This window comes from Bos grunniens, chromosome 4 (genome assembly GCF_055505025.1).
Source record: "Bos grunniens cultivar Pamir isolate PY7600 chromosome 4, Bosgru_T2T1.0, whole genome shotgun sequence".
Taxonomy (NCBI): domain Eukaryota; kingdom Metazoa; phylum Chordata; class Mammalia; order Artiodactyla; family Bovidae; genus Bos; species Bos grunniens.
In genome coordinates, this window is record NC_141168.1 from 47,915,731 (window position 1) to 47,941,619 (window position 25,889).

The 25,889-nt window shown below is 39.9% G+C and overlaps 1 protein-coding gene and 1 long non-coding RNA gene across 13 annotated transcripts in view; one reads left to right on the forward strand and one right to left on the reverse strand.

Annotated features, from left to right (window-relative positions):
- The first annotated feature begins 2,872 nt into the window (after window positions 1-2,872).
- LOC147374061 (uncharacterized) lies at window positions 2,873-5,159 on the forward strand. Its single transcript, XR_015162388.1, has 2 exons — window positions 2,873-3,025; window positions 4,525-5,159. It is a non-coding gene; the product is annotated as an uncharacterized LOC147374061 (long non-coding RNA).
- A 3,015-nt stretch (window positions 5,160-8,174) lies between these two features.
- Window positions 8,175-25,889, reverse strand: part of ADAM22 (ADAM metallopeptidase domain 22) — a 234,458-nt gene continuing 216,743 nt past the window's right edge. For 3 of the 12 annotated variants that reach the window (XM_086396265.1, XM_086396264.1, XM_086396257.1), the window contains 5 exons: window positions 25,061-25,161; window positions 24,652-24,718; window positions 19,747-19,833; window positions 13,699-13,822; window positions 8,175-10,295 (listed from right to left, as the gene is read on the reverse strand). In XM_086396265.1, coding sequence (XP_086252391.1) covers window positions 10,275-10,295; window positions 13,699-13,822; window positions 19,747-19,833; window positions 24,652-24,718; window positions 25,061-25,161 — 400 coding nt within the window. In that variant the 3' untranslated portion in view covers window positions 8,175-10,274. Of the gene's footprint in view, window positions 10,296-13,698; window positions 13,823-18,396; window positions 18,427-19,746; window positions 19,834-22,039; window positions 22,151-24,554; window positions 24,719-25,060; window positions 25,162-25,889 lie in introns of those variants that run through there. The other 9 variants (XM_086396263.1, XM_086396262.1, XM_086396261.1 and 6 more) reach the window with 5 other exon arrangements.

Sequence of the window (25,889 nt, forward strand, 5' to 3'; positions counted from 1 at the left end):
CAGATTCTTTACCGTCTGAGCCACCAGGGAAGCCCAAGAACACTGGAGTGGGTAGCCCATCCCTTCTCCAGGGGATCTTCCCAACCCAGGAATCAATCCAGGGTCTTCTGCACTTCAGGCAGATTCTTTACCAGCTGAGCTACCAGGGAAGCCCATAACTATAGTTAAAAATCTTGTATATTATGAGCCACATATTTAACTATGTTAAAAAAATTGATAGAAAAAGACTAAAAGAATATATGAAAATATTGTGGGGATTTTTTGGCTAATGGGATTGTAGGTGACTTGAGTTCTTTAGTGCATGTCAGTATTTTCCAGATTTTCTATAATGCGTGCACTTAGCTTTTACAATCAGAAGATGCTAATTTTTAAAACAGTGATACATCTATTTTGATACGCCATGTGTTCACACATATTTAACAATTCACACATTAGAAAGACTGGAAAGAGTATACGAAAATGTTGATGTGACTTCCCCTGGAAATCAGAATCATGAGTTCATTTTCCTTCTTCCTACTACTTTTCCAAATATTAAGGCAATGGCACCCCACTCCAGCACTCTTGCCTGGGAAGTCCCATGGACGGAGGAGCCTGGTAGGCTGCAGTCCATGGGGTCTCTAAGAGTCCGATATGGCTGAGCGACTTCACTTTCACTTTTCACTTTCATGCATTGGAGAAGGAAATGGCAACCCACTCCAGTGTTCTGGCCTGGAGAATCCCAGGGATGAGGGAGCCTGATGGTCTGCCGTCTATGGGGTCGCATAGAGTCAGACATGACTGAAGCGACTTAGCTGCAGCAGCAAGTATTGATATTAATTTATATTAATAGTTAACTTTTTTTTTAAAATTTTAAGTCATGTGCTTTTAAGTAAGATCTGAATTCTAATGCTGGCTATGCCTCTTACTAGATAGGTGGTTTGATCATTTTCGATCATCTCAGAACCTTAATTTCCCCATTTTTGGAAACAACGTAGTACTTACCTCATGAAGTAGTTGAATATGAAATGAATGTGAAAAAGTGTTGGCATAATAAGCATCAAAACCTTTGTGTTTCTTAAATTTAAAGGTGGACTAGTTTATTCTTTTTAGCAAGAGTCTAACAGACAAAACAAGTTAGTCTCCCTGCCAGCAGTTCAGCTCTCAGTTTAGAGAATTACCATTCAGATGATCAATTGTCAATGGATGAAAAAATAAAAGATTTTCTAATCATCATTAGCCTCATCCCACTAATTACTTTTTCACATACCGTGCTCTCTCTCTATATATATATATATAAACACATTTAACAAATACCTATTAAACTCTAACTTATGTATTTCTGTCATGTAATCACACCCAGGCTACATCTCAGAATAGTCAGCCTGCTTTATACTAATTTCATGGGGAACCTAGGTTTCATTCCAGATATACTGTAAGCTGTGAGGTCACAAAGCCTGGCTGAGCCTGAGCTGTCTAGAAAAGAATGGATGGAGGCCCGGGAGGCAGGGAACTCACCTTCAGAGTCCCAGCGCCTGTTTGCTTCACACTCATCGGGATCCTCTGGAAATCCTGGTTTAAGGCAGTGGTCATTTCCTAGGTGACTGAGGTGGTAAGGAAGAAGGCCCTTTCTCTCCAGAGGCCATGTACCAGATTTGAACCATCCTGCTTTGGTAGGTCCCGGGGTGTGCTGCATCAGTCATGGTTCTGAGTCTGCTTTGGGGTAAGACCTAAAGTATTATAAAACTGTGTCTCTCTGGAATACTCAATTCAGTTTTAAATTACTGATAGAGCAAGTCTCCTTATCTCCTCCACTTCTAACTTCCTTTTGAAAGCATACAGCCTGGTCTTCAGTATGTCCCACAGAAAGTTTCCTTCCCCTTGACAAATTTGATGTATCTATTCTAGTCCTACAGTTAAAGCCACACTCTTCATTACAAGTCAGTCCTGTGTTGCCTTATTTCTGTTTTATGTAGGGTTCTGTTTCACTCATTGGATCCACACATCCAGTGCAGCCTCGCTGCCTTCTTCAAAACTGTTTTTAGCCTATTTTTCTTAGAGCATCTAGTTGGAGCATAATGAAGCTGTGAGCTCAAACTTGAATACTTCACTCATGTGGAGAATTGATTAAGTTTCTAAAATCACCCCAAGATTTAATATTGGAGATGAGAGCTTTATCCTGGTGTATCAAGAGATTTGTGATGATTGAGTACTTACAGCTCTTTCTGAGCACTTCCACACCAATGTGGCTGCAGGAGCCCTGTTCGTCCCTGGCGACAGCTGGCATAGATTTGCACCACAGCAGTCACATTTCATTAATCACAGCTTTCACTCCTGCTGAGCCAAAGAAGAGTCTAGGCTCCACTTTAGTGATGTTCCGGGCGGTGCCAGCAGTCCATGACATGACATGTGAGCAAAAACCTCTGCTATCTCTGAGCTAGACTTTGCTTGGCTGAGTGTGTTACTGTTTCCATGTTTATCTTAATGGATTATTATATGCCTAAAATATTTATGGACATGAATTTGTGCAAACTCCAGAGATAGTGAAGGACAGGGAAGCCTGGTGTGCTGCAGACCATAGGGTCGCAAAGAATCAGACACGACTGAACAACAAAATATTTAAGTGAAATAAATGGGGCTATATGCAGTCACCATACCTTTTTTTAGTCTCATAATAAATATACAAACACTTAGTCAATGACTTCTGGTTTTCTCACATTAAAACAGTACTTTGTGGGGTAGGATGAAAGGAAGGGAATAAATGTATATTTATAGCTGATTCATGTTGCTGTACAGCAGAAACCAACACAACATTGTAAAGCAATTATCCTCCAATTAAAAACATTTAAAAAACAAAACAGCACTTTGACTACTTATAACTGCTTTTCCCCCCACAGACTAGGAGCTAAAGGCAAGGAAACTGCAACTGCCAGGGTAGACTGGTGCATGAAGGGCTGCTCAAGAGACTATGAAAGGCTGGTGGAAGACTCTTCTAGGCAGTGAATTCCTGCACCTAAACTGAACCCACCCAGGATGCAGTCTGACACAAGTGAGCTCGTTAAATAAGCATCACTGCCCGGGCTCTAGCACAGAATACAGTAAATGGATCCTTACTAGGCTGAGGGAGAAAGTGTTCCTGAAATAAGGCAGGAGGATAAATAGAGAAGACTCCATCTGTCATCCAGCTGGGATAATTGCCCAACAAAGTAACCATTCAGACTCCACTAAGGGATCATGGTATTTCTCCCCAGGCAGATGGTCTATTCGAGGACACCATGAAACAGAAAAGAACCGCCAAAAGTATCCCAACAAAGCTTCTGCAAGAGAAACAGTGACTGGGAGAAAAACAGGATTAAAGGGAGTCATCATCAAAATAACATAAATCTTTTATTGAAAGTCACTTTATTGATGTTACAATGAGAATAACATAGAAAACCGTGGTACCTTATTAGCTTCAGAAGTGAATACTAATAAAATTGTGCCAGAAATCTGAATCTTAAGTTACAGTGACCTATAAAAACAGCAAGATTTTATTTACCTACAGTAAAACAACTTTATAACTTGAACAGCCATGAAACAAATCACACTTGATCTGGAAAGCAGTTGCCATATATTTCAGTTGCTGTTTGCCAAAACCCAGCAGTAACGTTTAAAGTAGCTTAAGAACCCGAAGTGCAGGGTAGCAGAGAGAACAGAACGTTAAAATGAAGCCAAACTATATACACCTAATTATCTGATTACCGAAAGCGAAACTGTGCTGCCATTAACACTTTCCCATTAAGTGGCTTCCACTTCCTGTAGATGGGACATTACCCCTCCAAGATGACAGATGTGGAAAACACTAGTGCAGACCTACACTGGCTAACATATAACTGCTATGTTTAGGTAAAAAAGCTGTTTCTAAAGGGAGTTGTATTTTTGTGATGCTAAATTGGAGGGGCAAGTCTTCCACCAAGTTAAAAAAAGGAGCACATGCTTATTATTCTGAATTAACATTTAAGCACTTTTGAAGTTAGTGTTAAAAAAAAAATTGTCTTTCATACAAAACAAAGATGTTGGGTTATTTTTTCCCATTAAAAAGACTAGCTAAAGAATCACAGTTTGATTTTGTGCTGGATTAAAAAGGAAAAGTGGGGTTTCTCATCAGGCAGTGATACAAGTGTATAATTTAGCAAGGACTCTTGTATTATCACTGAATCAATGTATTAATTTCTATCAGCACTTTCTGTATTGTGTCATCTGGTATAACATAGCACCGCTGTATTTAAAGATTTGGGGGCTATTTGCATTTTTAAGGGCTTGATCATCAAAACACAAATCCACATCCGAAACTTCATAAAAGAAAAAGCTAAGCCCTAAAGTAAATATAGATTGGTATTATATGCATATGTATTTTCAACTTGAGAGGAAAACGCCCTTTTCTTCATAAACTCATAAATTCAAAAAGTATTGATGGTTTTGTAAGCACATTATCTTAACATTTGGTAGTCTCATTGTATGCCTTTTTGTAAAAAAAAAAATACACTTTTTCTCTGGTTTTGATTTCAGGGATACCAAAATATGAAATGATGATGTCCTTAAGCCAAACTCCTGCAGCCTTTAAGCACCTCCAGATCCATTCAGGTTCTATGAAAAATGGAACAGGGACATGCCACACCAGTCACTGGCCCATTGTGAGTGGACAATGAGGACTACACAGCCAATGTCAGTAAACCTACCAAGCACACAGATCTGCCCTAATCACACAGTACACACCAGCAGTGGCCAACTTGTGCTCTTCTGAGCTCTCCCTGAAGCTCTCCATCCTGCTCCTTCCCAGGGCTAACTGCCCCATAACCTCCCAAGGCTCGCTGTCTCTCACCTGCCCTCCAGCCTGAAGCACACCCTGAGAACCAATTTCTTGGTGACACCCCAAGTTGCACAGTCCATGCCCAGATGCCAACGGAAGGCTAAACGTGCCTCTCTCCCGATTCTGTGCCCCCAGTGGTTCCACGAGTGCCAGTCCAGGCAGAGGGACTTACCTCCACGACAGTGAAGGTTCCTAGTCAGGAGAAAAGGTCTGCCAGCTACTCAACAGGGAGTGACTTTGGAAGTAGAAAGGGTCTGGAAGCATCTCGCAAACCCACAGTGAGAATGCTTATGGTTTGTCAGATTCTGGATAAAAAGGACAAAAATACTGGGCAGCTTTTTGTTCCATTTCTGACTGTTTTCTCCTTATAAACTGAACCAGAAGATGCTCCATTTGGTGTACTCTGACAAGCTGACAAGCAGAAATACCCGAATTCTAAGACCCTACTCTATCCTTGTTTGTTCTGCCTCTGCAGGCATGCTGGAAAATTCCTCTTGGAATTAAAAGCACCTGCCCAGAGAGCATATGCTATGAGCATGTGCCAAAGGTTCCCAGCAGGTGTCGCTGCTTCGACCCCCACCCCCCCACCCCCCCACAACCCCTACCCCAACTCCCCACCCCAATATACAGAACCGGATAGGCTGCTGCCTGTCAGCTAATTTTCAGGAGCACAGTCTCAGCACCTCACAATCTCAGAAACATAGGAAGCTGTTCGCGAAATTTCTTAGCTGTCTCATGCTGGAGGAAAGTTGCTGCCTCCAAAATCCGAATTGTCTTATCCATTCAGCAAATATCTCAGAGGAGAAAAAATTTAAAGGTTGAGCCTCCAATTAAGTCCTATTCCATAGAAATGTTTGCTTCGTATATTTTAAGCTAATAGAATAAGAAATTCTTGACTTCACTTACGCATTTATCAGTTTTAAAGGAAACACAGACGAGGAGGGTAAGATACTTAGGAGCATTAAAAAGTAGACATTATGCTGCAAATGGGAGTCAGATGTTTCATGTAAAATTCTTGTCAATTTACCAACTGGTACCTTTGCATTTAAAATACGCTGCCCAGGGACTTACCTGGGGACCAGTGGGTAGGACTCAGGGCTTTCTGTGAGAGGAGCACAGGTTCCCCCTAGTGGGGAAGTAAGGTCCTACATGCCGCTTGGCCAAAAAAAAAAAAAAAATTGCTGCCCATAGAATGGCGTCCTGTAACGGGGTGGTGTCCTACTAGGCTGTGGAGGGGCTAGCCTGCCTACCTTCATTCTCTCACTGCTTTTATTCAGTGGTCCTCTTCCCATATTCCTGACAAACTACTCAGTAAATTCCAGGAAGTTCCTTTTCCTTTAAATAAAGTGAAATAAAATAGTCTTCTGTTTAGGTAAGGATTTATCATCATGTTGAATAACACAAGGAAATATTTAAAGCACTAAATATATGTTTATATTGGAACTGACTCATTGGAAATGACCCTGATACTGGAAAAGATTGAAGGCAGGAGGAGAAGGGGACGACAGAGGATGAGATGGCTGGATGGCATCACAGACTCGATGGACATGAGTTTGGGTGAACTCCGGGAGTTGGTGATGGACAGGGAGGCCTGCGTGCTGCGATTCATGGGGTCGCAAAGAGTCGGACACGACTGAGCAACTGAACTGAACTGAAATACATATGTTAGCATAGAATTACATGACAACAGGATATGAAGAAGGGCTGAGATCAATAAATGAGCAAATGATTTTGAAACACTAAAAAATGAACAAAAATAAAGTATTTCCTCTGGGTGATAGGTAACTACAAAAAGTAAAGGAGAAAATCTTAAAAGATAAGGGAGCCACAAGAGATCTGAGACAATGGACAGGATTAAATTATGCAAATCTTCAAGGGGATCAACAGAAAAAAGAGATGTAAGACTGGGAATTCAAACATAGTCTTTCTGTGGAAGTGCACACAGTACCTGATTTTATCTTTTCAGCAACTTCTTTTAGAAACCCTATCAATCTTACACTCAGAAATCTATGCTAGATTGACTTTATGTAATAACACAATTTGGAAAGCCTTTTCAAAGCAAGGGGCAGGGCAGTAGGCAGGAGAGAGAAACTGTAGTATCACTTAAAGCACCTACATATCAAAGCTTTGGCATTTTAACCTTACATTTACTTTATTAGTCAACTTTTTTTTTTTTTTAAGGAAAAGCACTGTATTTCTTTAAAAAAAAAAAAAAATACAGCAACCACATATTGCGAGCTCTCCTAATGCTGCAATGTTTGAGCAGTTTATCCCTTTCCACAGATTGCTTGTGGCCTGCGGGCCACTTTCTAACTGGGAGACTCCGGAAGAGTACACCACTTCCTCCCTAAAGAGTGGCTGAACATGGAGCCAGTTCATCTGACTAGTAAGTTGCTTCAGGGCTCCGTGATACCACACCTCTGTTGACACTCTTAGTGGAGAACCCTGTGTTACTTTAAATCAGAGCATATTACACTGTAATGACTATGGATAGATTGAATATCTTAGGCTGCAGAATTGTCCGATCTGAAGACTTATCTATGCACAAAACTTTAGAAAGAGAGGGAAAAGGCATACAATGGGACACAAAGCCAAAATTTGCTTTTCTCTGCTTTTCATAATGGTCCTATAGTTGACTGAGGGGTATAAACATTAGTTTCATGATGCAGACTGCTATGTGGCCTCAAAGTTCCTCTCCAAAATAGATACTAAAAAAAAAAGAAGAATGCTGTGCTTGTGTTTACTGCCATGGCTCCATTCTCTTTGTCTCAGTGGATGAACAGTCATAAATATTTAGATTCAATACATCTAGAACACCAACCGTGAGTACCCATATAGGGAATTCTCACTACACCCCACTGAAATTATATATGTGTCAAAGAATGCTGCAAATGGCTGGAAGGATGTTTATACATTCCTAGATTGAATAGAATCTAGAATAAAACATTAAAGTACTATAAAATCATAGTCTCTCTGCAAACGAAACACTTTTCACTCAGTTCCATATGAAGGTTATTATTGAGGAAGATGACTATAAACTGTATATGTCTAGAGCAACCATGTCTCCCAAAGGCACAAATAATGATTTTCACTTGAAATAATAATCTTCATGTAAAAATAAATTGAGAAGATGAGGAAAGAGAGAGAAAGGTAAAAGGGATTCATTGACTACATGGCTAATCCTTTGTGGATTCTTTCAAATGAGGGATGTGTAACCATAACTAGGAAGCATATTTACATGAGGTACCTTACATTCAAATCTATAAACTCTTTTATAGTCAAAATAAAACTTCTAACATTAGCTTTTATACACTCAGTACCAGAAAACATTCAGTGCACATTAAAGTGATCTTGGTCAAAAGCCACTTTATTTGCTACATCTTTAAATCTGTCTGCCCTCCTGTCCTTAGTTTGAGCCATGTGGCAACATCACCCAACACCCACTCAAACTTGAGTCTGATGGATCATTTTATTGTGGTCTCGACAATCACATCCCTTCCTGTCATGAAAAATGCTGCTTATACGGTATCATTTGGGATAATTAAATTGCTTTACAAATGTTTTCAGACTTTCAGAAGAGAGGTCCATTATAGAAGACATAAACAGAGTAGAAAATGCTGCCTTCTAATGGGGCCCTTCAGTTTGGGACTCCAAGATGATTATACTTAAGAGATGAAATGGGTTTTGTTCTCGGACACTACTGGGAGAGATCAAACTTACAGGATATTTCTGAAATCTTGTCTGCAGATTCCATTCCTCTCAAGAAAAAGGAAAGAAAATAAGGAAATTCAGAAGTACTCTTCCCATTGAAGCATTTGATTGATCCCATCCATTTCTGAGCTCACTAAGTTAGCCTCTGGAGAGAAGTTTTCTTTAAGAATGATAGAGCCGCATGATGATAGCTATGGAACTTTGGTTTTAAAGAGGGGGATTTAACATAGATTTCTCACTTTTCTATGGATTAAAAAAAAAATAGTTCAGGACATCAGATTCTTCCCCGTGCCAGCTGTTTGGGTAACTTCACAGTTGCTCACTTTTGTGGTTTTCGGTTTCTTTGAACCCTCTGTGGCCTGTTGAGGCTTCCCAGCCCACCTCGTAGAACCGTCCATGTCTTATTTACAAATCAGTGCAGAATGACTTGTTGGGACTCACATCCCACTGATGATAAATACCCTTAATAAACTGTGTAAAAGTTGTTTTTTTAAAACAAGTCATTCACATCACAGATAAGGGTGGCTAAAAAGGTTTTTTAAAGAACAAAAGTTTCGGCCACAAAGGGCTGGAGTATTGGCAAGGTGGGAGTTACTAACGCATCAGCAGCCGTGGTCTCCTGTGTCTTTGGTGCAGTTGTTTGATCTCAGCAGGACACACTGCTGTGGGGCTCACAGGCCCCCTGGGGTGAGACTAGCAGATGTGCTCTGGTACCGAAAAAGAACAGCTGCTGAGGCAGGCACTGTAGCCCCCAGAAAGAAGATGGACCTGCTGGAGGATCCCCAGGGGCCAGCCAACAGGCAGCAGAGCGCCTGGAGGCAGGAAGCAAGCTGTGGAGGCCCTAAGTTTGGTTGGACATTTTGTTTTCTTGTTCAATAAAACTACCTCCAGACTGTGCACACTTTAAAAGGCTAGCACATGGTTTGGACAAACATCAATTAAGGGGAGACACACATACAGCCCTGATCACGGTATTTACAACATCGTCCGATTATAATCTTTAAAGAACAGCTGATGGATGACAATGACATGACTGTGACTGATTGTTTTTAGGCATTTGGCAAAATACACTTGTGTGTAACAGCTGCTTTTTTTTTTTTAATTTTAAAATGTTTACATATGTACAATTGTCCTTGTATGCTGATATAAATATGAAAAGTAAAAAAAGAAAAAAGAAAAATACATGTTTACAGTTAGCATATGGGATATCGGCCTCTCAAGCTTTAAAGTCCTGCAGAAGAAATCCTATATGCCTTAGCCCTGCATGCTAGTTTCTATTAGGGATGTTGTTTCCTTAAATGTCGAAAACAAGAAACAGAAGCTTCATGCACATAGCATTACTGACTTTCTACAATGAGGATGTGCTTCAGAATGTCAAGTTCTGAATCCACTATTGTCCCTTGGTAACTTGCTACATTTGGGTCATGTGAGTTAATTTTAGTGATAGTTCTACATATATCTGTCATGCGGATTATCCATTAACATACCAGGACCTTTGTTGTTCCATGTTATAGTGTAACATTTCAGTAGTCCTTTTCATGGTTCAGTTAAATCCTAAGCCAATGACAAAAAGAAAATGGTATCCAGATGTGAAGCTTGGCTTCCTCTCCTCTGTGGCTTCTCAGAGATGTTTTCGAATTGTCTGAAGAGCAGATAGATTTGCAGTGATTCCATGAGGCTGGGTTTGTATAAAAGTTGAAGTAAACAGTTTCGATGTATCACATGTAAACAGCTGATCTTAAATGGATGTCTCCCATAGCTGCAACAGAGAAAAGCAAAACTTCACATTGTGAAAGCAAGAAACAGATGCATTCTGAGCCACAATGATGAAAAAGGTTCAGTGATTCCATCTGTGCTGATGTGATTGTGGATGTAAAGTCTTATCGATACATAAAATAAACAATCTAATTTTTAGCTCTCTCTTTCTTCTAAGCCTGAGTCTCAGCCTTCTAACAATGGCCCCCTTTTAATACAAAAAAAAAAAAAAAAACACCCTCACAGCCTCATTTAAGATTACTTGAAATTGTGAATAAATTAGATATGGTATCTCAAGAGGAATAATTTAAAATATTATTTTTTAAAATTACACGTACACTTGTTTTCCCCAAGATTCTGATACAGTCATCTAGAACAGTAGTTCTCAACTCTGCTGTACATTTCATTGATCTGAGGACATTTTGAAAATTCCATAGCCTAGACAGCACACCAGATCAACTGAATCTAAATCACTCTGCGTGAAACTCAGGCATCAGCATATTTTTAAAAGTCTTTCAGACAATTCTGTTCAGTCAAAGCTGAGAACTATTGGCCTTAGGAATGTATGAGCCCATTAGTACCACCACTGCCCACTTAAAAATCACTGCCCTAGGCCTGTGGTCAGCTATATATGCTCCAAATCCACTGCTATCCCCTAGACAATAGCCGCTCTCAGGAGCTGACACATCAGAGTAGAACAACGCATCCAGGGCAGGATGTCAGTTCCCTGATTCCCTCATCTCTTCCCTCTCCGGGCCTCTGCCACCATTTCTTTACAGCAGCCCTATTCATATATAATTTCTAAAATGTTCAGTAATTGCCTTAATGGACTGAAAACAAGCTTGGCGTGATCAAAGAGAAGTGCCATTCAGTTCACCAGAGAAGGAAGACCAATTTTTAAAAAAGAAAAAATAAATCAAACTGAAAAAATGTTTCCAGGAAATATGATCTGGGTATCATTACTATGGACATTAATAAAGAAAGCTAAGACCAGGGTGATATCAGCTGCATCCAATTTCCGTCCAAATTCCATTTTTACAGGAGACCTGGGGCATATCAGAGTAGGATACCTAATGGGTTTCTGAGTGGGGGAGAAGGAGAAACAGCTAAGGAACTAAGTGGGCATTTCTCTACAGATTTTCTCAATATGTTCTCTTGACTCTTCATGGAAATATTCTGTTATCTCTTTTAGGTCTACTTTATATGTCCTTTTCATTAAAAAAAAAAAAAAAGACACCAAATCTCCCAACTGTGAGGATCTCTGCTATGGATGACACATGCTGATGGAGACAACTTATAATGAATGGTTAGCCAGGAGGTGTGCATGACATCTGAGGCAGAGAAGATCTCAATTGATGCTCAGATGATGGTGCAAAGTAGAAAAGAGTTCAGCTTCAGTGAGCCCAGTTTCTTCACAAATTAAAAGATTAAATATTAAGTTACAGCTCACATAAAGAAGAGAAGAGCAAAGGAACGACACTGGGAAAACCTGAAGGCCACAATTAATCCAGTGAGGAAAGAGGAGCAAAGAATTGCCAAGCCATCGCTTTTAGGAATAGGCATGACCTTGGCCATATCTGGATGGCTGTAACAGAGGGGTTGCTGACAGACAGATCTGCTTGTTACATTGTCCACAGCCCACAAAGACATCCCAGAGATAGGGGTTGCCTATACTGTAGGGCTCTGCTCCATGATCATGTGACCATTCCACAGCGGATGGAACCAAGCCGACCTTTCACACGATGTCCCCAAGGCTACAGTCTTCACAGCCACCCCATTCAGCCTAGAGATAAGGCCACAGGCCAGCCATTTCTTGTGAGTGGGGATGTCATTTCCATGGGCTCTCATATGGGAACATCCCCAAAAACCCACACCCTAGCATGACAACAGGTGAGTGAATGTCCCCAGCTAGACAGAAGAAACAACGATGTAGACAGTTTATCAGGGAGAAAATGTGGGGTGTTCTACTTCAACAATTCCCTGAGGAGGGAAGGAATGACATCACCTAAGGTTTCATTACCACATACTTATGTCACCAACACCTGGATGCCTACCTACAACTCTTTTTTTTTTTTTTTTTTATAGACAGAAAGTTGAATGATGAGAATCTGAGTTATCTTTTTTCTTTCCATCTTTTACCATTTCCCATCTTAACATATGTAGGTAATTTTTTGTATGGTTAGTAAAACACTGATAGTTTTTAAAGTCTTTTTGATTATAGTAATCTAATCACTTCTTAAGTTATGTTTTCTTACTGATTCTGAGTTGATCAAGTTAAAATTCAAATGATCCATGTTTACCTTGAACCCTGTAATTTAAGTTCAGAATCTAAGAGGCTCTGAAATATCTTTCGAAACCAAAAAGCCTAAGAACCTGGGACCCACTAGCAGATAAATCTGTCCAGGCTTTTAAAGCTTCATTTTAATTTTTTGCAAAATTATTTCCGAGAAGATCAAAGTTACAACATAACTAACCACAATAGGGCCTGTACCTCAATAAAGGTAATTATTCTTCAGTTATCTCTTTTACATTAGTCTCTGAGGGCTGGTCTGCCTCTCTAAACTCAACTATATTTCATATTTTGCACAATGGAAGTGTTCTTGGGAATGTTGTGAGACTAAGAGGACTTAGTATTTCTATGAAACTTCTGGTGAATCATATTTTTATAAAAATAGTAAACTCCAAATATGTTTTTAATTTTTTTAAATAAAAGTTTGCTAAATTTCACTATATTCTTTGTTATACTCTTAATCTTACAGATTTTCAAGGCTCCTTTCCTTGCATCTAAATTCCACCCCCATTCCCAAGACACTGATCTGATTTCCTGTTATGGGTTCAGTTCAGTTCAGTTCAGTCGCTCAGTCGTGTCCGACTCTTTGCGACCCCATGAATCACAGCACACCAGGCCTCCCTGTCCATCACCAACTCCTGGAGTTCACTCAGACTCACGTCCACCGAGTCAGTGATGCCATCCAGCCATCTCATGCTAGTCCTTAAATCCTATTGGGTGTTATTTGCCAGTGAGAAGTCTGAGTAAGCAAACTGTGCATGGAAATAAAGTTGGTTTACTTAACCTCTAGAAGTTTCCAGGTATATGAAAAAATTGATAAAACAAAATACAGTCTCTGTTTTATCTATTCCAGATTATAATATGTTAACTTTGATGAATAACAAAAGACATAAATAAAAAGAAGTGAATGATTAATACATGCCCAATACTTCTAAATTCATCAGTAATTAAACAAATTTGGGCCCAAAAGCCCCAAGAATCATCTATTTTTTCAAACTCAGTTTTTTTCATGTTCTTACGAACAAAAGGGAAAATGGCTCTCTCTTTTAAAATATTGACTCACAAATAAATGATGACTGAGGATGTTAATATATGGATGGAAGAAGCTCTCACATACCCTGGCACTTTGTCGGTTCACTTTCTTCTCCTCATCAGGAAGGGGAGGCATTGGATAAGGGTATTTTCTGCTGGAAGCAATAGACCCAGTTGACGAAGAAGGAGACTTGGCAGGAGATAAAGTCCTGAGACGTTGAGAACACATGAGATACATATTATGTAATTACCTAAAATCTTTTCAAATTCTGAAAAGTGGGCTCAGAAGGAACCCTCTGATATCTACTTTCATAGGCCACTACTGCAAAGATTTAACTACTGGGACATACTCTGTCATTCACAACACTGGAATGCCAGCTAGTGTTTATCTTCCTAATTTCATAACTGCAATGGATTGTTTAAATCTTAGCACACAGAATCATACTTCTCAGCTAGAAAGCAAATAATGAGGTTTTTTTTTTTTTAAACAGAGTTTTAAAAAGTTAAAATGAAGGAGAGATTAAAAATATTCTAAGAGCTCATAATGGTAAATTAAGTGTACAACGTATTAATAGTCTGTCTTATTTTATGACAATGTAGAACTTTTTTAGAACAGTAATTCCAATTGTATGTTTAAGATCTTAAAATATGATGCAATTGATACATTTATTAGTTACTAAGTCACACACCAGTTTATACAAAACTCATGCATTCAGAGGCCAGTGTGTTAGTCGTGACAGAACAAAGGCAGATACGAGGGTTTTAATAACAGATTAGTAAACATGCAAGCGGTAAGGAGTGCAGAGTTCCAGCCAAACAAAGAGTCTGATGAGAACATAAAAAATGGTCTGATTAGTCCCTACAATCATCATAGCTGTATAGGGGAGGATTCTAAGCCATGGACATAGATCTTGATAACTCATGTAGGGTATACTGTCATGTCGAAAAGGGGGCAACACTTTAATGACTGGAATTTTGAAACACAACAACAAAAACTCTTCTTATTTGGAACATGTGTTCTCATCATGGAGATATTCCCTATGAAAAATGTGCATGAGCTCTTGGTGTATTATACTGCTCTTGTTTTATTCAGCATGTACAGTGGTAATATCCATGACTAAGCAAAGCGCACTGGAAAAGCCCATATCTGCTATTTTGTTTTTAAAGTGAAAAAAAAAAAAAACAGCTGAAAATGAAGAACCTCAACTTATACTGTGTCAATGAAAAATAGGCATGATCATTTAGCAGTAGCTACCCATTTCACAAACGTTACCACTACACATCCATGACTCCTCAATTCCTGGTACAAGGTGGAAATGACCCACATCACTGAAGTGGTTACACCTCCGTGCTGGAGCACCTGGGACTCATTTCAGCAGGGTGCATCTCACCTGCTGTGAGTGATTGATTTAGCCTGTGAGTGTCAGTGGTGGGGTAGCCTTCTGCCGCTGCTGCTTCTGCTAAGTCGCTTCAGTCGTGTCCAACTCTGTGCGACCCCATAGACGGCAGCCCACCAGGCTCCCCCATCCCTGGGATTCTCCAGGCAAGAACACTGGAGTGGGTTGCCATTTCCTTCTCCGATGCATGAAAGTGAAAAGTGAAAGTGAAGTCGCTCAGTCGTGTCTGACTCTTAGAGACCCCATGGACTGCAGCCTACCAGGCTCTTCCATCCATGGGCTTTTCCAGGCAAGAGTACTGGAGTGGGGTGCCATTGCCTTCTCCGCTTGACTGTACTGCCTGCATCAAATAAAGATATCTTTTCCTCCCTGATTCTAAATTTTGATTCCTATCCACAGATTATTCTTTGCTCTGGTTTTGCTGTAGTTTTCAAGTCAGTTTCTATTTTATGGACACTGAATTCAAGTTAAGGTTTGGAAATAATTTTTCCTACAAATCCTGAGATTTGATTCAATTTTAAGAATCAAGAATGACTCAGTTTACTTTTAATCTGTAATTCCTACTGTTTCCTCTATTTTTGGAAAATGTCCAGGACCAAATGGTCCTTCATGTGAACTGTCAGAATATTGCAACTGTTTGATGCCTCTTGTAGTAAAGCTCTCCACTGAAGAGAAGATGGGTGGAACTAAGAATATATAAATACTGCAAATCCTCTAAAGTATTATTAAAGCAATGTACTACTGTATCTTTTTCTAATTCAGAAACTAATGTTTGCTTTTTTTTTCAATTTTAGGAAAACATTTCAAATAGGACTGTGATCTTTAGGAAATAAATTCAGTATGTTCAAAATGAGCATATACTTTTGTATTAAATTTTAAATACATCCTTCTAAAATTAAGGCTACTAAACTGGGTTCAGATTTTTAGCCTAATCACTACTGATAAAACATCCAAGTTCAGAAGAGTCAGGTACACAAACAACTAAATCTCATTTACTTCAGGGGATCATACAAACCCAGTCATCTTTTTAACATGTTGCTGTGTGCATGTGTGTCCATAGCATGAGGTATTGGCTTATAGCTTCAAAGTCATGCCAGCCATTCACTTGGTCATGGTTCCAAGTGACCAGCTTTGTATATACACAGGGCCATTCCAATGAGGATGCTGGAAGTCCAGCTTCCCCTTAAAATATCTCCCTGGCCAAAGCCAACAATGAGTTAAAAACAAAGAGGTATCCTCCAGAACCTCAAAGAAATTACACATTTAGCACTTCTCAGGTTAACACACCAGTTTAACTGACACTTTGAACCCTAACAGGGAGAGAAACCAAGCAGCACAGTTTAGCAGGCGCGAGGGGCTTCAGGTCTAGGACTGAGTGGTCTGTGACAGCATCAGGGGACTTTCTTGAGGGACGCAGAGCACCAGAGCGGGGGTCAGAATAAGAGGAGAGAACAAGGTAAGGTAAGTTCGTTTAGGGAAAGTGAAAACAAACTTCAAAATTTTCACAAATATCTAAGAAAAATGTTTCTTCAAAACCGCCTCCAGGCACTTTTCTGAACCCGGCTACTTGCCTGGAGGTTCCAATCTGGCTTCCACCGAAAACCAAGCACCGACCCAGCTCATTCACCTTACAAAGTAAACTCTGGACAAATGCTAACCATTAACATTACTGCATTTTTTAAAGCCATAATAACCCATAATCATAATGGGTGCCATTGAGAATTACACAGTGAAGGTATGTCCATGTGCAGATGGATTGTGGGGTATTTGAGGGCTACATCAGACCTTCTGGGTTTGCCTTCTGTCCACAGACAAGGCTAATCTTGGTTCACTTCTGTCCCTCAGAACAGGCAAAAACCAGTCACACATACGTGGGACACATGCCCACCCCTTAATTCACTTGGCTGTGTTCATATGCAAATGTTATAGGAGTCTGATGGAAAAGGAACAGATGTCTGAGTCAGAGCCAGGCTCGTAATTTGGGTTCTGACACTTACTAGCTGTGTTACCTCGAGTTACTCTTCTGCCTCAGTGTCCTCCACACACAGAAAGGAAATAAGAACGCCTACATATCATGATGTTGCAAGAAATAAAGGAACAATGCAGGCACCCAATACATGACAGTTATTATCATTAGTTTCTTTCCAGAGTTATTACATTTCCACAAGATCACGGAAAAGAACTAACAAACCACGGATGAAGTGAGTAATCAAGTGGATAGCACACAACACCAAGGAAACCTTCCAAGAGCTGGTAGAGTACTGTCACCAGCGGACTGCTCCAGGATCTAGCTGTGAAAAGATAATGCGCTCACTGTGACCTCGCCTGCTCCTCTGTGATAATCTGAATATATACTGACAACAATTTGAACAAATACTGTCATATAAGAACTGGGTAAGGGAGCCCAAGCAAAGCAGTCTGATCACTCAAAATCTCCCTGCATTGGCTTTGCTCTTCAGAGTCATATAGATACCATTTTTCTTTTTCCAATGCTAGACTGTCTTTTGGACCAGTGTGCTGTAGTCAGAGTCCCCACTGATGCCACAAACCCCACACCACATGGGTGATTAATAAAGTGACCTTTGCCCTCATTGGTGGTTTTGGCAGGTAATCCTGAATGAATGACCTGGCGGCAGACGAAGCAGACCTGAGCTTAATAAGCATAAGGTTGGCAAAGCATAAGCCTTTGGGTCTCCTATGTGAGGCTTGGTGTGGACGGACAGTGGATGAAATTCACTCTGTTGTGTTAGTATCACATGTTCTAAGCCCTGGAACATCTCAATTATTTACCACTTCCACAAAAATTCTGGGTTGACTTTCAGGTCTTACGGGCATAATGCTTATTAACCCCCATATGACAGTTAACTTATAACCCTCCACTAAATTTTATCTAGCCTTTAAACATACATATGTATTTTATAAGGCATTCTTCGTGTGACTATCCACTGTAGGGACCAACGTCTCATCATGAGAGGAGATAAAGGAACCCTCTACCATTGCCCTTGCAGCTTTGCACGTGCAACGGGGGAAGCTGAAGCATTCCCCCATCCAAATTGCATTTATTCATGCAGCTTCTGGGCAGACCTGGGTGCTGATTTTAAGAAATGTGAACTCTGCTCTGGGAGCCACATAAACTACTCAGCTCACCCAGGGGAGGTGAATCAACTCTTCCGGAGTACCATTTCACAAATCAGTGTTACCAAAATGCTAAGTCCATTTAGGTCATGGAAGCCCTACCCCGTATGGGGCCAAAGTCACTGTGTTGCTGTGTTTTGGTTCCATGGCTGATACAAGTTATAATCTGCCCACAAGCCTGAGGAAAATAGAAAGGAGAAGTAGGACCGCAGGTGAGCCAAGATTCCAAATAACATTCAAAATCATCTTACCTGTCTTGCTGACGCTGGCCATCTTGGGAGCTACAGGTGAGGTGGGATGTTTGAATGTGAGTGTATGTGCATGAAGTTCAGTGAGAAAGTGGTATTAGCAGAGGGGCAGGGAAGAAAGGGGAAGATGGGGTATAAAAGCAGGAGATATTTTTGTGAGCAAGCAGGGTTATGCTTTCCTTGAGTTATATGCAAATGTATGGATCAAATTAAAATGCAGGTTGGTCTAATCATTTTCTCAAACTATACATGTCTAAACTAAATGGTACACTGGAAGAGAAAGTCCACCTTGTATGGGTGCTGAGAGTTGAAAACACATACATATTTTGATATCTGATCAATGCTGATCCAAGTCATGGCAATAAGGAATCTGAAAGCTAACTGTTGAAGTTATGCTCCGAAGAGGTAGTAATTGAGTCTATATTGCTTCTTTACATTAGTTGTCCACAAAGTTGTCAGATTTGAAGCATATGTTTACATCCAGGAAATCAGTTTGATATTGTAAAGAGAGGAAAAATGCCATTAGGAGCTCTTGGAAATTCTCGCTGACCTCTAATGTTAACTGAGCTGCAGTGAATTGAGTAAATTTGCTAGTTTCCAATATAGAGGAATACTCTGTCTGCTTTTTTGTGAATCAAGATCATGTTTCTGACCTTTTTCCTGGTTCCACCTGAAGGGTTAGACAACAACATTCTTACTGGAATAAAAAATTCCTTAGAGGCTTTTTTGAGAATCCTTAACACCCTTCTCAGCACAGCTCTTCTCTGATAGCAAATGGCTGTACTGAACAAACAAAGCCTCATCACATTCCATACTCTCTCTTGTGGTCAATAGTATCTCAATAATTTTCAAGTTCCATCAAATAATTGTTTTTACTAAAAGTAAAATTCTACTACATTTCATTTCATTACTTTTCATGTTTTTCCTTGAGTTTTTGTATGTACTATGCACTCTTAAGGCAGTAAGTAGGAAAAATGCATCATGAAACTGCTAGGTTCTAGAAATTAAATTGTTCAGGTTAATAGTGCTGCTTTATTAGTGGAAAGTATGCTTCATGCCCATAGAACACTACATAGCATAACATGAAGAGAAAGCTACTAAAAAGCTGAAGATGGTGATAGGGACATGCACTAAATGGCAACCCTTTCAAATATGTTCATTTGAAACATTCAGAAAAGAACTAGACTTGCTCATGAAGCCAAAAACAGAGGTCAAAAGGCAGCAAATAAACAAGAACCTTTTCCACCTATGGGAACTTGTATTGGGAGATACAAGATAGAAAACCAGTCACACAACAGTATTTGTATGTGCTGGGAGAGTTTGAAAAGGATATAAAATTAATTTATAAAATACCTAAAGTATGGTCCTTCAGTGTTTTTATTCACATCTTCTACCCACTTAGCTACATTATAGTCTCTTTTGAACCATGGGTTTAAATACCTGCAGAAAGCAATGGAAGGAACAAAGAAAGCAGAACAAGATAGAAAATCTGAAAATACACAGCACAAGCTTAGCAAGGATGTTCTTCACCCTCTAAATGCAAGTGACTATGGCAAATAAACCAGGATGGATGCTGGGTGATTATGAGGCAGTCTGTACAACAACATGACAATTAACTCAGCTACAAGAAGGCTCAAGGCATTCTAGCATATATTCAACTTTTCAGGGAAAGCCTTTCCAGTGGTTTCCCAAAGTGAATCAGAAACTCTCTTTCAGAATAATGTCACAGCCCCCTTCACCCACCTCCAAAGGCTTTTTCCAGGCCACCACTCATTTGTCTCCTTGGCTTTCAAATGATAATGGGCCTTTTTGAAAATATTCAGATGGCTGCAATTCCAACCTGGTGTTTCAGAATATAACATCCCAAGAACAATTAAAAGAAGCCAAGCTCTTTTTCCAATATGAAAGGAAAGATTTTACATGGCTTCTGTCTCATTCCTGAGAGCAGATCCCAAGCTGGAGTTTAGGAGAAAGGTGATCCAGCTGGCTCTATAATGAGCAGAAAGGGGCCCACTCCTCTGATCCTGGAGCCCCAACACACAGTATGGACCCAGCAGGCCTCCATGATCTTGAGGTGGGTTTTAACTTAGGTGCAGCTGCCATTCCATCCTTCCTCCCCTTTGTGCACTTCACATTCATGTTTCCAGTAGGAAATGCCTCAGAAGTTGCCTTCTGAGTGTCTGATCACTGGGTGAGTGATTGCCAGAGGATAATAATGACCTTAGCTAACATTTTCCTGATGGATCTGACAAAGTCTCCATCAGAATTACTGCACAAAGGAAGATGTTAAAATTATGAGTACAAGAGGTTTTATATTTTTTTCCAGAGTTTCTTTTGATTTTTAACCCTGGAAGCCAAGCAAAAACACACCCTCTTAGAATATGTCCTTGTGAAATACATAAAGATTCAACAAATTCAGTCACAGAAGAATCTGGAAATTTTACACTGAGATTTCTCATTTAAAAGGTAACTTCCAGAGATACCATAGACAATGAAGATTTAAACTCAGTAAAATGTTTAAAGTTATTTCAAAACAAACCAGGGGAAATTATAAAATACACTGCTTTTTTTGTGGTTAAAGTTTGCTTCTTGCCTCCATATTTAGTTTTTGGGGGTTTTTTCGGTAGATACATTTAAATCAAGATACATTTCCACAGTTATACAAACAATATTAGATTATATTTCCAAAGTGCTTTCCCTCAAGTTTCCCTTTCCTTTTTAGTTATAACCAATGTACACTACAAAATAACATCGTCAGTTCCCTCCTGAGGGAAGGGCTTGCTTGCTTTTCATGCTTACAAGACCATTTTTGCTAAGATAGCGTCCGACTTGGGCACAACTCACACTTCTTTTTGCCTTTAGCCACAATCATTGCCAACTTTGCTTTTGACAGAGATAGCCAATTAAAACTTGCATAAAGATTTCCACTAAGACTCTGAACAAAAAGAAAAAAGTCAAAAAGCAAGTGCAGCCACACATAAAGGCTAGTGAATGCTTTGGCCTGGGGAAACTGTAGAAAAAGCCCATGCAGCTGTTACTGGGTGAAACATAGCCGCACAGCAAACTCAGTCACCCACGGGCAGTCGGCCACTTCAAGGAGGAGACGTGTGTTCCTTTCACTGTCAATCTTAGAAGCTCCAAGGAACAGCCATGGCTGTTCCAAGAAACAAACAGCCATGTGGCCTGACTTGCACATGTCAGGCCTTTCTCTCTGTGTCAGGGAGCATCTCAGAAAGCTGTGATCACTTCACGCTAGGTCACTGAAGAGAGCTCTCAATCGAGATTCCCTCTGGGGATGTGCCTATGAAAGTGTCTTCACAGTGGGCCTCCTAATAATCTCTAGGTCATGCTGGCTACAGTGATGAGATTTCATCACATTGTGATGCATCTGCCTATGTGGCTTGACTTGGCTTGTAGCGCAACATGCAAAAAAAAAAAAAAAAGCATTCAACAGGATAGGAGAGCCCTTTGTGTTCTCCAGAATGGAAAGGCAGAGGAAAATTAGCCAGTGCTGGCTGGACCAGGAGCACCTCTGAGCAGACGTTGGGGGTCAGTCAGAGATCAAATGACTCTGCTCTCAGCCAAGGAAGGGACTTGGAGGGAGATTAAGTGGCAGCCCAGAATGAAGGGGCAGGTGGAGACTGACCTGTGATCCAGACTCCCTGTCTGGGGGCTGTCAGAGCCCCCTGAGCTTATGCCTTGGGATGGGACTGTCTGGGCGAGGGAGTGCCCAGGCTCAGGTGCTTGGGGCTCCCTCCTGTAAAAACACAATATATAATACAAAGTCTAAGCCAAAAACCTTTTGTTTTTACATCATGTACAACAGTGAGGAAGATGCAAAAGCTTTGAGTGGAAAAACAATACAATAAACAAGGATGTTTTATAGCACAGTATGCATTTGTGGTGCACGGTTTCTTTAATGAACTCATGTTTCATCATCCTTTGGGATGATCAGATACTAAAGGGCATGTTGAAATAATGGACCTGATAGTAACTCTTAACCTAAAAAAAATTTAAAAGATATGTTTGTCTGTGGTCATACTGCTCCTCTTATAAGTCACACAAATGATATTGTTATATCAGATGCAATTGCAATTATTTAATAAACATGGGAAGTATTAAAAAAAACTTGACATAATTCCTGATATGCTATGTGTTAGGATTTCTTTTAAGAAAAATAAAACAAAACATAGTGTCTGGACAATAAGGTATATGAGAATGTGAGAAGTGGTCAGCTTCACAACCTTGGTTCCATTTAGCTTATATGGGTCATGTAACCAAATCTGAAAGTCTGAAAAATCTGAGAGCATCCTTAATACTTCTTCATAATGATGACTCCATTATGATGACTTATTAAATATAATAATTATCTCACAGGCAAGATTTCTCAAGGGCTGTCTACAGTATCATAATATTTGTTGCATGATAAATAATTTTTTAAAAAGTAAGTGATTTGCTAGAAAATGTCACTAAACACCAAGTATTCCTTGGGTCCTAAACTCATAGCTTTAATACAATATTGTATATCTGGTGGTTGTTCACTTAGGAGTTTTCAAAGCCTTGTTACAGGAAATACTGTTAAAGCACTACACAGTTACACAAAGGAAGTTCTGAAGAACATTCAGCAGTTTTACCTGTACTCTTGTGAGCAACTGAGATAAGCTAAGAAGCTCTTACCAGGTGACCTCATGCAAAACAAATCAAACATTCCAAGAGTTTATCCATGATGAGCCCTAAAGCATTCAAGCGCTTTGGGAATGTATAAGATAAACTCTAACAGAGTAGTTATTTGTGATGGAGTTCTATGATGCCATTCTGGACCATGCAATGGTATCGCTGGAACCTATTTATCGTTGCTAAGGTAACATATCCTCTAGTAAACTGACAAGCCACTTACAAGACAATACCATCAGCAGGAAGCTCCAAATTTCAGGGCAATGTTATTGTCCTGGACTGAAAAAGGTAGGGTATATGATGGAAAAGCTAACGTGAGTTTCTGACAGGCAGTGAACAAATATCTGCTATTCAGATTTTTAAAGTATTAAGGCATGAAGAAGCAATAGAGATCCAGGGAATAATCACTAACACTGCAGTGAGACATAAGTAAAAACAACAACAAAAAAAATTAGGTAGGTCCAAAAAATATGGCTAATTAAAACCAGGTGGCAAGGTCCAGAAGAAAACTAAGGATGTGTTTCATTCCATGATGGGAGATAAAGGTTCCAAGAAGCTTGGTTTTGCTTGATTTTCTTAAGTGGAGAGACAAATTTTAAAAGTGTATGGTGTTTGCTGCTGCTAAGCTGCTAAGTCGCTTCAGTTGTGTCCGACTCTGTGCGACCCCATAGATGGCAGCCCACAAGGCTCCCCCATCCCTGGGATTCTCCAGGCAGGAACACTGGAGTGGGTTGCCATTTCCTTCTCCAATGCATGAAAGTGAAAAGTGAAAATGAAGTCACTCAGTCGTGTCCAACTCTTAGTGACCCCATGGACTACAGCCTACCAGGCTCCTCCGTCCATGGGATTTTCCAGGCAAGAGTACTGGAGTGGGGTGCCATTGCCTTCTCTGATGGTGTTTACCTCATTATAAATGACTTTAAATGTAACTGCTAACCCCATCCGACTTAAAAAAAAATGTGGCTATCATTTAAAATACAGAGTGTTGCATTCAGTGACAATGATTCCGTTAAAGAGCAAGTTTAGGGAAATACCCTTTTAAATGTCCTCAGAAGGAAAATTTTAAAGGGACCCATATTCCAGTAGTCTGAGAGAATGCTTAGATGGCCATGAAGCCCTGGGAGCGGTGGTTTCACACTGCGAACAGCTCTCATGCTCTAGTACGGTGGAAACTTCCCCCTGATGCTTCTAGGCTGTGTGAATATTGGGGAGAGGAAAGGTGACCCCTCTGAAATGGCTGGACCCCGGGCGATGAGAAGAAAGGAATGTTATCAAAATTCCCTTCAAACGGAACCAAAACACCACAATGGCAGGTTACTGGAGGACAAAGCCTGCAGCGAGGGTGAGACCCCCCACTAACAGGGGGTATTGGTATGGGCACAGTTGCGGAGATGCCTATGTAAAAGAGAAAAGCCATGGTTAATTTTAAAACAGCAAAATAAATAAATAAATAAAAGGATTAAAAAGACAAAACCAAGACCCAGAGGTATGGTTTACAGTTCTTTGATCATCAGCTTAATTAACATTTCACACTAATTGCACAGGACCTTGCAGGGTCTTTTTCCATTAGAGGTTCAGACTTACTCAGTTGAATTAGAACGAGGTCTAAATCTTTTGCCTCTGATTTTCTTTCTGTTGCCTCCCAGGTTACCTGAAAAAGATGGTTTATGGCTAGATTTGAATATAAAAAAAAAAAAACAATTTCTGTGTGTTTAATTACACTGTATTTCAAGTGAATGCAATTCACAGCAGCACCAGCCCAGAACACAGAATTTCAGAGCAGCCTTCTCATGTACCCAGTGCACTGATGCTACCAAATCCCATCATTTCCCAACCAAGAAAAAAAACCGGATTCTCTCATAAGAAATGTTCTCCTCTCTGTTGGGAGAAGAGCTGAAGAACTAACGAAAAAGAACAAGTCTTTACAACCAGGCACCACACAATACAGAATTAAGGTTATGTGGACAGATGGGTTCAGAATGCTGCCCTATACCTTGCCAAGAGTTACTCCGAGGTCGTCCATTTTCACAGATGTCTGAAATATGTTTTGTGTCTGGAATCCTTTCACTCCAAGAATGAGAAAGTCCATTTGACCTGAAATTGAAAATGTGTATATACTGTTCAAAAATATAATCAAATGAATGTTTTGAAATCAGTAAGCAACATTTCTAAGCATTACTGAGCATTAAAATAAGAAAGAAAAAATCTGAAATGAAAGAATGAAGAAAACATGAAAGTCTTCATGAAGAAGGCAGAATTACACAACATTCAATTTAAGAAAAGTCAAATACAATGGAACCCCATTACAAGAGTTTGTAATTGAAAAGTATCAGGATACAGTGCAAGCCAATTACATTCCCAAGAACCACACAGAGCAAATACACTACATATTTCAGTTACATAATCCATGCAGCAAGAGTTATAATGGGGTCCCACCATAGATGTTTCTTAATTGTAAAGCAATGGCTTCCATTCAAGTAGTATGAGAACATGGACTTCCAAGAGATTTCAATAAGAATTGCTCAGTTGAACCTGGTTAACCTTTATCAAAGATTCATCTTTATCAAAACCTAATATTTAGGTTTTCTTAAACAATAAAATTATTTTCTGAGAATTGGCATTTTTCTCCACTAATACGCACCCCCCTCCCAAATATGGTACTGTTGGTTAACTGTCCAGTAATGGAATTGAGTTAGATGTTTATCATGGAGCTTTCTCTCACAAAGTCCATGTACCATTAAGCCCTTCTGCTTTTTGTGTCCTGCCATCTTTAAATGAATTGTCTACAAGAAGCAAAATTTACATACCTACCTTGAACCACA